The sequence below is a fragment of the Cucumis melo genome, chromosome 7 (assembly GCF_025177605.1).
Source record: "Cucumis melo cultivar AY chromosome 7, USDA_Cmelo_AY_1.0, whole genome shotgun sequence".
In the NCBI taxonomy this organism is placed as follows: Eukaryota; Viridiplantae; Streptophyta; class Magnoliopsida; order Cucurbitales; family Cucurbitaceae; genus Cucumis; species Cucumis melo.
In genome coordinates, this window is record NC_066863.1 from 29,025,827 (window position 1) to 29,037,805 (window position 11,979).

At 35.2% G+C, this 11,979-nt stretch overlaps 1 protein-coding gene across 2 annotated transcripts; it reads right to left on the reverse strand.

The window, feature by feature from the left end:
- Nucleotides 1-118: 118 nt before the first annotated feature.
- On the reverse strand, nt 119-11,185 carry LOC103494778 (ABC transporter C family member 14-like). Of its 2 annotated transcripts, none has more exons than XM_008456131.3 (12): nt 10,982-11,185; nt 4,372-6,550; nt 3,863-4,183; nt 3,509-3,595; nt 2,777-3,400; nt 2,496-2,660; nt 2,096-2,390; nt 1,793-2,007; nt 1,310-1,615; nt 1,046-1,109; nt 718-957; nt 119-637 (listed from the first exon to the last, which is right to left on the reverse strand). In XM_008456131.3, the coding sequence occupies exons 2-12, from the start codon at nt 6,493-6,495 to the stop codon at nt 537-539; spliced, it is 4,542 nt and encodes a 1,513-aa protein (XP_008454353.2). In that variant the 5' UTR covers nt 6,496-6,550; nt 10,982-11,185; the 3' UTR covers nt 119-536. The 2 variants fall into 2 exon arrangements, with proteins under 2 accessions (XP_008454353.2, XP_008454354.2); XM_008456132.3 differs by lacking the exon at nt 10,982-11,185 and adding an exon at nt 7,842-7,927.
- Between the last annotated feature and the right edge of the window lie 794 nt (nt 11,186-11,979).

Consider the following 11,979-nt stretch of genomic DNA (forward strand, 5'->3'; position numbering starts at 1 on the left):
ACTAAAATTTAGAAACTAAAAGAGTAATCTTTACAACTTCTTTATATAGAATTTGGCGAAAAATTCAAAAAAAGAAAAAAGAAACCACATTAAAGTAGATAAGGAAAACAACCACAAGTTACAAAAAGCAGAAACTTGGATGTTATACTAAGGGGGAAAAAGGGTCAAGAGACTTCAACAGATCAATGCAAATAATTAAATTTCTTTCTTTTCCTTTTCTGTTGAGTGTAGCTTTTCCTACTAATTGATTGGGAACCAATAATAAGCTATGGCTTACAAAACTTACTAAATTTGCTCTAAGAAAACCGAGCCAAATGCTCCCAAAGAGTGATGATAGATTGAGAATCCTAACAGTTACCAATGCAGCTGATGTGAAGGGTTGTTACATCCTTACCATACTAGGATGCAAAGGCCTTGCTTTCTACCACATTTTTTAACTCATCAAAAACAAAACCCGAGCCCAAGGTTAACTACGCCGTTGCGTTGCCGCTCGAGACACGACGTTGAGAAGCCAAACAAATCGTAAAACAGCGCATTTAAAGTTCAAGGGATCGATTGGCATACTCTTGAACCAATGCTCCAAAAAGTGTTGGCCTTTGAAGCAACTGAGAGGGCCTATCAAATTCTCTTGCTTTTCCTGTTCAATGTTGAGTAAAAAGATGTTATTTGTTATTACTTCAGATGGTTTAGAAATCTTGTCGAGTTAAGAAAACTTGCCTGCATCGATGACCAAAACTCGGTCACAATCCATGACTGTGGGAATTCTATGAGCTATACTTATGATTGTGCACGATCTAAAATCTTCTCGGATGATATTTTGAATCAATGCGTCCGTTTTTGAGTCGACTGATGCAGTTGCTTCATCCATGAACAAAAGCTTACTTCGTTTTAGCATGACCCTTCCTAGGCAGAGAAGCTGCCTCTGTCCCACACTCCAGTTTTCTCCATTATCAACAACTGATGAGTTTGGCAACAAATACTTATTAGAGACCATCCATCATTCATTACTTTAAAAGAAAAGAAGATGAAATTATGAGGTAAGCACCTGGAGAATCAAGTTTCTCAGGCTTTGAAGCCACGACCTCTTTAAGTTGGCACCGATCCAAGCTCTGAAAGAGTGATAATATTCAAGTATCATCAACATACATTGAAAAGATCAAACTCAACAACGTAAGGATAAGATCGCAAACAATCATAGCAGAAATGAAATACTCATCGTGCTGCAGCATCAGCACTTCGTATCTTTCAAATCTTTACTCTAACGAGTGATTTAACCAATGGACAAAGCATATAAACAAAAAATGTGTACCTTCCATATCTCATCATCAGAATACTGGCCAATTGGGTCGATATTGCTTCTCACTGTCCCCTCGAAAAGAACTGGTTCCTGAGGAATAATCCCGAGCCGCGATCTTAGATCATGAAGCCCCAATGTGGAAATGTCGATTCCATCAATAATTATTTTTCCTGCTGAAGGTTCAACCAGTCTGAACAACACTTGGACTAGAGTCGATTTTCCACTTCCCGTTCGACCAACTACACCAATCTTTTCTCCTCCATAAATACTTAACGTGAGACCCTTAAGGACCAGAGGAGTGTTTGGCCGATATCGAACCTGTTGCTCAAGAAAAAAATGAATTTAATTTTACGATGCATTAGGAATTAGATCAAGGCTTTGACTTATGGTTAATAACATTACCACTTCTAGAAACATCTACATAGTTAGTAATATTACGCTGGAGAAAGAAAACATGGTCTTAGGAAGAAAATGAAAGATAGCTCAAGAAGTGACCTGCAAATCTTTGATATCAACATTCCCACGGTATGGCCAGCTCGAGGGAGGAAGAGAATCTTTAATTCTCCATGCAGCTTCTGGTGGTATAACAGAAAATTGTTTCACCCTCTCGACCGAAACCATTTTGTTCTCGATGAAGCAGCTCATATATATGGCCCAGAACATGACAGCGTTCAAAGACAATCCATATGACAATGTCAGACCAACATTTTCTGCAATAAGTAATGGCAGTTTAAGCTACAATCTGACAAATTCTTAAGGAACCTGACATTTTTTCGTGAGAAAGAACAGTTCACTTACCAGGCTTGATAATGGAGCTGGGTAGTAAGATCAAGAACATTGCTGAAGCGCAGAACACTATACTTCCAAGAAGTTCCAAACGAAATCCTAACCACTCATTGGATCCATTATTGTGGAAATCCATACGCAAATTGTTGTTTACTCGTCTAATGTTTTCTTCACCAAACTGATCTTGCTTCCTAAAAGAGCGAATGGTCATAACTCCTTGTATGCTTTCTGAGAAGTGATGAATCACAGGTGCTTTAGTTATTGAGTCGAGGCGCGTCAATTCACGAGCGGTAGCAAGGTAGTATCCCTAGAGCACAAATGTGGTTTAAATTCTGTGAGCTTTTCATGGGGTTGGTTGAACATGTATTCAAGGGTCATAATAAATTTGCCTTGTGATAAAAGACGTCCTTACCCGGTACCAAACATTGAGATACACAAGAGGAATCACAAGGAAAATTGTGGGCCAAGCATACTGACATGTGACAATGAAGATACTGAGTACTGTAACGTACATTGCAGTAGCAATAGTTACGAAAAAGGGGATGAACACATCAATATTCGTCTGATCATTTGAAGCCTAAACAAAAAGGAGAAAATAAAAGTTAGAACTTCGTAAGAAGAACTTGAATGTCATTCATATTAAAGGTAAAACAGTATCTAGTTCAAAGAATAATTGATGGTGGGAAAACTTACTCGACTTAGTATTCTTCCAGATGGAGTGGTGTCGAAAAACGACATGGGGGCATGCAAGATACTGGTAAGAATTTGTGAAAAGAAAATCTGGGCTGTCTTGAGCACTATAAATACAAAAGTAAATGATCTAGTCATCACCAACAAAACTGAAATGCCAGCAATTCCAGCGTAGACAGAAAGGAACAAAGTAGGATCGAAGGTAGAAGCACGCTCTGCTGAAGTTTCATATGCCAACCAATAATCACCAGCCATCAAAGAAGCTTGCCACACTAGGGAGAGCAACAAGGCCACTGCAACTCCCCACCATCCATAAGCCACAGTGCAATAACGTTTATACACCTCCAAGCTAACACTACCAGTCGCCCTCTCCTCATCTTTGATCAGTTTCGATGAACCCTTTTCAGCCTGTGGTTGATCAACATGGCCATTTTCGCCATTGGCAGCTTCCCTATGCTGGGCTGGCGAATGAGGAGGTTTAGGAGAAGAAACTTCAAGCGTAGGATTGCTGCTATCCACAATTTCCATGGAGGTCTCGTGTGCTGCAACTAATGCCCCAAATTCCATTCCACCCTCAACTAGTTCTTGGTATTTTCCAGATTGCACAATCGTCCCATCTTTCATGACCTAAGCCATAAAAAGATTCAAAAAAACCCAACGAAACCTCATATCAGACTACAGTATTTTGATAGATGTAATTGAGAAACCAAATATAGACAGTTTTCAAGCACTTACAAAAATTGCATCGACATTGTGCAAGAAATCGACTTGATGAGTAACAAGTATCACGGTCTTGCCTTTGAGGGCTCCTCTTACACATTCCTGAAGGTACATAGTTTAGACCAAAGATGAGTTAGACGAGTTATGAGATTGAAATTGTAGGGAGGAAAACAGTAAACAGTTGTATGGGACCTTAACAAGCAAGAATCATTAAAAAATATAACATAATTGAAAAAAGAGCATACAATAAAAGTCATTTTTTTCACAAATTGTCTTACATTGTCTCTGTTGTGAAAAAAAGTTGTATCATTCCCTACATAGATGGGTTCAGGGCGTATGAAGCAAAGTAGCCTAAAATAAAATATTTACCTTAAAAATTTCAGACCCAGTATGAGCATCAACGGCACTAAATACATCATCAAGAAGATAGATATCACAGTCCTGATAAACAGCTCGGGCAAGCTGTATTCTTTGCTTTTGCCCGCCACTGAGGTTAATACCACGCTCACCGATCTCTGTCTGATCTCCATATTCCATCATTTCCAAGTCTTTTACTAAGCAACAAATCCTGACAACTTCCCTATATCTCTCTCTATCCATAGGCAATCCAAATAAAATATTCTCTTCAATGGTGCCATTTTGAATCCATGACGTTTGAGCAACATAAGCAGTCGTTCCACAAACATGAACCTATTATGGAAGTGTGCAACATAAGATATTAAAAAGGAATTATATATGTGTTTTTGTTTGTGTTCAGATTTAAATTGGTTAAATGATTTGAATATACAAGTCATAAATGGAGTAAAATGAACTTGTACTGCTAGTTTATCAAACATTTAAGCTCACTGCTTAGAACTCTCTAGGAGAAGAAACTATACCTTTCCCGACAATTTTTGCATCTCACCAAGAATCGAAGCCAAAAGAGATGATTTCCCTGATCCCACAGTCCCAACCACAGCTGTAAGTTCTCCCTTTTTTATCTTCAAATTTATGTCATGCAAAACTATTTCTCCATTAGTATCGTCAACCCAGCTAAATCGGCCATTCTCAACTACCACAGCAATATTTCCATGGCATCCCTCAGTTCTTTCAACTGAATCTTCAACCAACTCTTTGCTCAACATGAATTGATCCAACCTCCCAAGTGATACCATTGCTTGGGAAAGTGATATCATCGCTTGAGGGAAGGTTCGGATAGGCTCTTGCAACAACTTGAAGATAGTTGTCATTGTAAACACTAACCCGGCGTCAAGTTTGACACCTAATAGTAGAGCAGCTGCAAAGGTGAGAGTTGATACAACAATTGGTGTACTCCACATGACTGTAATGTTACCGAACACTGAATACAAGAATTTAGTTAGCCATCCGAATTCCATTTCTCGAAACTCTTTAATTCTATTATCAAAGTGCTCCTCCCATGCTTGGAACTTGATCACCCGCATGTAATTCAGCATCTCATTAGTTGCCTTCATCCGTAAATCACGATTCTTCATTACATTGAATTGGAACTTATTGTTACGCTGAGAGCCCAGCACAACAAAGATAAGAACACCAATAAGTGAAAGCAGTGTAACCACTGTAGCAATGCCTAGATAAGCACCGAGAAGAACCAAACCAACGGTAACTTGTAATGGCATCAACCATACAGCATGCAGTTGGAGCATCATGTCAGATAGCTGCTGGGCATCAACAGCCATATAATTCACAATCTGTCCAACCCCATGATCCTGTCTGGAAGATGATGATAGCCTCAAGCCCTTCTTGTACAAAGAAGTAATGAGTGTGCATCGAATGAGCATGCCAGTCTTTTGAGAGTTAAAATTAAAGTGATGAGTAGTGAGAACTTCAAAAAATTTCGCAGCAAGAAGAATCAGTACAAGATAGTATCCTTCATATGGGGAGCTTCTTTTTCCAGCACTGAAATCTACGAAACGTTGAATAAGAACAGGCCCCACATACATGACACAAGTGCGTATAATAGCCAGAAAGGCAGTAAAGGCAATTTCCTTCCAAAAGCAACGGATCAAGGTGGTTCGAACTGGGTGAGTGGACTTTTCATGGGGTTTGGGCCACTTTGATTCAAAGAGGGCTGACATTTCCTCAGCTCTATGTTGAGGTGAAAGAGTAGGAACTTCATCTAGCTGGAGAGGGGCTTTGTAACCTTTTCTTAACAAGGGATTCATCCACAGCCAAAAGGCCTTTGATACAATAGATGCTGAAGCAAATAAAGACAGGTTCAATTTACTTGATGCCAATTCAATTAAATCACTGTGTCCATCGAATTCTTCCTTAGTTGCTACAGCCACAAGAACCCCTGTTGATCCTTTTATGGCAACAAAAAGAAGAACTACTGATAATGGAAATGAGGCTATGGAAATTATATCATCCAAAGTCAAATTGAGTTCATCAGTTGCTCCAGTAGAGGCCAAACGCATAATTGCTGATGCCATAAACAAGGAAATTATTACGAAATTTATGACCCAGTAAATTCGTAGAGTAAGAGGATGCTTAGAAGCTTTAAATCTTTTTTCATGGATTATCAAGATCGCAATAACTGCATGAGTCAATGCTTGAACCAACCAGAATGCACCATTCACAATCCTCCATGTAGATTGAACACTCGAGGAAAACGTCAAGATACTTATGACAAGGTAGCAGATGGTTAGCATGCCAGAAACAATTAGAGAGAGTTTGAACAAGATGGTGGTCGTTATAAGAGGTCTATTGCTACCTATGAGAGGTTTGCTTATGTCGGATTTCATCCTATCAACTGAACTGAATCGAGAACACAGCTTCTGCAATGCAAAAGCTAAGAGTACAACCAAGAACAGAATATCAACGGATGATAACAAAACTCTTTGAGCACAAGGTGAAAGGAAAATGAACCGTAACCATTGGAATATAGGTCCAAGAGCATGGTCCTCCGAGGATTCAAACATGGAGCAAGAAGGTGAACTCAACCAATTAGAGGTAGAAGCCATGGCTGAAAATTTTATAAGCATAAAACTAAATGATCATCCTCTAATTGAACACCTTCCAGTTATTCCTCTGCGTTCCCTGAAAAGTGAAAAGAAAACAAAAGCAAAAGTCAGTTCATAATGCCAACCCTTGCTTGGATACTTCAACATGATAAAAAGACTTCTGAAGCAATGAACAGAAAAGAAAAAAAAAATTGATTACAGAACCAAAGTAAAACTGCACCACAAACAAAAGAGCTTTGAAAAAGAAAACTTGACATCCAATCAAATGGAAGAAATAAGAAGAAACACAAACTGAGGTATCCATATGATGAGAAATAAGTAGAAACAATAGATGCGAAGGTAAGTTCCCTGGAGAACAACACCAGGTATCAGAGATAACGTTAACAAAAGATACCCTGTTTAAAACTGACAAAACCTCCTAACAATGAAGAAAGATTAAGTTTGTTAACTAATAAACAAAGCAATATTTAATAGCAGGAGAATCCAAAGAACCAGTTTGAAAGGAAGGAAACAGAAAAGGATAACACCTTTTGTCCGAAAAATGAACATAGTTAAATTAGCGTAGTGCTTGTACTGTATAACTCAAACTTCCACCCATTTAAGTAAAGCCTTTCAGAAATAAATAAATAAATAAGGTTGATGTGTATTGATATTCTTTAAAAAAAAACAAACTTCATTAAAACACAAGGTCAATAATACAGCCCTCATCAGAAATAACAGAGGGAACCCAACGGGGAATATCCTCCCCCAAAAAACAGAGAACCCTTAATTAATATTCTTAAAATAAACCATATTTAAAGTTTGATTTCGGGTATCTCGAAAGAGGAAACAGTCGTTCCTTTAGACAATGCACTAAATATATGCATAAAATACTAAACTACACATTAGTCAAGAAGGTTCTCAACTCGGTAGTTCCTTGCTCCTCCAACACATCTAAATAAGTTTTAAATGACAAGGTAGAGGACATAACAACTACGTAATCTGAAATCTGAAGAAACTCGTTTTTTAAATGGAAGATGTAAAGGAGAAAATAATGGCGATAAAAACACGGAAAAAAAATGCGGCAGAACCGAGGGAAGATTCAGCAAGACCATAAAAAAAGGACAAAAAATAAAAGAAAAGAAAAGATGAAGAAATAGACATGTCCATTTGGCTTTCAGTAAAAGTTAAACAAGGACAAATCGGGGGTGAAAAAGAAAGGTAGCAAAAGCAAAACTAGAAAAAAGAAGAAAACCCCCATAAAAGGAATGGGTCCTTAAACCCAAATGGACAAAAAGTAAAATTTGTCGTTACAACTTGTCAACAGCAGCAGTTCCATTTTGGCACTAGAAACAAAAAAGAAGCCTTTTAACAAGGGAAACCTTAACCTTTTTCTTGCAAAAACAGAGGTTCTAAGCAAAACCCAGATGAAGAAAAGGGTAAATGCATTGTTAAAACTCATCTAGAGCTATAAACAAAAAATGGGATTTTCGGGGCAAAACCAGAAGTAAAATCCATTGAAAGAGAAACGAGGAGTTATGATCAAAACCCACATGAAGGAGAAGCAAAAAAATGTGGATAAGACTTGTCCACGCACACTCCTTGAAGTCCATCGAAATGCGAATTAAAGGGAGAGAGAGAAAAAGAAAAAGAAAGAAATAAAAAAGGTTGTCGCGGCGTCGGCCATCATAATTGATTGACAATGAATATGACTGGTTTGATCCTTGTGAACCATCAATGGTTGAAAAGCACCCGACCACCAACTTTTGGCCATTAGCCATCAGTAAATCTCGCAAACTTTAAATATACCAACTTTCAAGTAGGAAAATTTCCAATAATTTATAACCATATTCACTATTTGCCATAAACATCATACACCAGCGGAGCACACAAAATAATAAATAGTCATTTAATGACACATTCAAGGCATTAGATACTGTGTGGTTGCTAGAAAGTTTGGATCATACTAATATAGAATATTGTTTCAACACTTTTGGTTGTTCAATCTATTTTTTATGAAAATACATCATACATAAATGTTCATAAAATGTCTATTACGGATATAAATCTATCAATATACATTTTTTTACCATATTCGAAAAGATTCTATTCTATAATTTCAATTTTGTGCATTGCTTTCTCAAACACTTACCTAACACCCTAAAGATCATGTCCCATGCATGTTAGATTCTTCTTCATTACTTTAATACTTACCTTGAAAACTAATAAACTATTGTTTATATTTAAATCAGTCATGTCCTTCCAAAAAAAACCTCATGAGTACTGTACGAGTGATCACAAGATTTGAAGCTTAGCATCATAATGGCAAATAGTGAATAAGGTATGAGTGATCACAACAATTCAAACTCCTTAAAACTCCTTATTTCACTAAGGTATGAGTGATCACACCCTATCGAACTCCTTATTTAATTCAAAGAATTTTAAAGCTTCATTTTACGACAAAATACTCTTAATTACCGGCAAATGAATCATAAAGTCTATCACTAATTGATGACCAAAGATTGAAGTTCATCAAGTTCGAGATGTACAGGGCTGATTTGATACGGTATATAGCTCATAGCTGGACAAAAGAGAGAATTAACAAACTCCATATATTATTTTGATGAACATAATTGGTTAACACGTTTTTCCATTTTTAATTAGAAAAGGACAAAACAACATTTTAAGCACCGATTCCTTTTTACAGGAAAATTCCCAGTAGTTTGAAGAATCAATCTGTCATAAAATTCAAAACTTAATGATATTTTATTGTAATATCTTTTCCCCCTTTTTATTTATTTCATTTCCAAAAAAAAGTATTTAGAGACAGCTAAATGGCACAAAAAATTTAGAAATTGAAAATCTGTCACCTTAAAAGACGAGCCAATTGAAGTTAAAAGAAAAAAAAAGAAAATTATACTTTCATCTTTATAGAAAGATTTCAAAACATTATCTCTAACTCATCAATTTATAGATCTCACCAACTCCTTTTTGTTTGATAATACCATTTTCTTGAAGACAAAACTAGCAAGATAGCAGTTGACAAACAATGGAGAATAAAAGAGGAGAAGGGTTAATGAGCTCAATAATTGCATCATATTTTTTTTTTTTTATTTTGAGTAATTGTACATTTTTTATTTAATCTACAAAGAAAAGTATGTTAAACAAATATTATATTTTCCTCCTTTAATTTAATTCATATACTTTATAAGAAATGCAAAAAGGTATAATAACTAAAATAAATAAAGATTGAAAACAAAAGAGAGAATATTTTGATACACTCAAAGAGATTACTTCTCTTTTTATGGGTGGATAGCTTTTAGGTTTGGTAGAGATGTTCATCCAAAGGCCATACAATGTATGGAAAACTGAAGAAGGAAAAGTAGAGAAGGAGGGAAGGGGGGCTGGGCACCACATGGACCAATTTTGGAAAAACTTGAGAAAGACAAAATAAATAAATTCATACTTCCAAATGCTGTCGATTATGAGTTTCTGCCATTATAATTCCTGATGTTTAGTTTCTCAAGCGATTTGACTATTATCTTTAAATGTTTTATATGTTTACAATTCATTCTTTTCAATAAAAAGATTTATTATAATAATTTATACGTTTCATTATGATTTATTCATATATATTTATAAAAGTTGAGAGTTAAAATGGATACATATTAAAGTTTATATAACTATTAGTTTATAATTAAATAAATTGATATCATTACAAAGTTTAATATTTAATTTGATGTAATTATTAATTTATTTAAATGATTGGATATTATAAAAATTCAACAATTAAAAAAATAAATCGGTAAAATAAAAAAAAATGTATAAATCAATTATGGACTTTAGTAATATTTAGTCAAAATATTCTGTGATTTTTTATTATATTTGAAAAGATGAATGAATAAATTGATATTAAATAATTAAAATGTATTGGAAGTATTAAAACTAACCAAAGACATAAATGCTAAAGTTGAACAAAGTTCGAAAAATGAGGTTAAAATGGTATTTTAAGTGTAATTTTGACTACGTGTTATTATGTCTCCCTACAACCCTTTCATTTACGTCTTCTCTTGACCCACAACAATTTTTTATTAGCTAATCTACGAGCTTTAAATATCCCTGCAAGTTTTTCCATTCAAAAGTGTTTCTGGAAAAAGTTGGTATTAGTAGATTAGATTTTTAAAAGTAAACCCTTTTTTTTTTTATTTGTTTTGCTTAAATCAAGTAACTTTGTTGAATTTATGTATACAAAATTATAAAATCAAAAGACACAAAGAAAAAAGGTAGCTAGTCCTAAAAAAAAACATTTCTCAAAACCCATAACCCTAATAACCCATTTCACAATCAATATGCAGATCAAAAAGGCACTACAACATCGCTGAATCCAAAAAAAGAAAACAAAAGATTGTAATATAGAAATAAAACGTATCTAAGATTATTTAAACTCGTCTGTTTTTCAATCTTAAAGAAGAGGAAGAGAGAGAGAGAGAGAGAGAGAGAGAGAGAGAGAGAGAGAGAGAGAGAGTACCTTAAGAAAGTTATAGAGAGTCCATTGATGGAGAAACTGTGGTGATGAGGGGAAAAAATGAAGAAGAGTTAGAAGGAATAAAAGAGAGGAAAAGTAGAAGGAAGGAAGAAGAAGAAGAAGAAGAAGGAGAAGGTGAATGGGAATTTGCTTGCTTGGAGATTGGAGAATAGTTTGGACTTTTATTCTTAGTTCCCTTAATATTCTTTTTTATTATCTCATTCATGTTTGGGAGTGAAGAAAAGTTCTGTCGATCAGTTTGGCGTAGCCGATGTGGTTGATAAGATGAGTGGCTCACAGCCGCCCATCTCAACTCTCTCTTAATTACTATCTTTCTTTTTCTTTTTTTCCGCAATCCCTTTTAAATTTATATTAAATTCATTCTAAATATTTCAACAATTTTATTATTTAAAATATTTTTTCTTTTTCTTTATAGAAAAATGACTTTACAATCTATAATAATTATAGTAGTTGTTAAGGAACAAATCACACTCGGTTAGGATAAACGAGTTCTAATAGTTTTTTTTCACAACCTCCTCCCATTCTAACCTTGAGATAAAAACGAATAACCACACTTGAAATAGATGAAAATTTAACAATGCTCAAGTTATATAAACAATCTATAACGATGCTCCAACCACGTCCTTTATTTTTAGATTAGCAAGTGAATGGCTCATGACAGAACACGAACTGTCATATACAACATGGACAATAATCCAACGTGAACATTCATTATTCACGAGTATATTTTGGTCCAAACTTTGATATGAGTTGTTGTTTTTTTTTTCTTTTTTTTTTTTCTTTAAGGAATTAAGGCATTGCGGCCCCTAGTTGGTGATGTGATGTGATATGATGTTTTTTGTTTTCTTTTCAAAGGTCAATAATACGTAGGGTGTGAAGTTCATATTTCCAACATTTTGGATATGTAAGTTTAGGTATATTCATGAAGCTTAGTTAATGGGAGTAAAAAGAAGTCTACCTTTCTTTTTTACCCCCAAGGC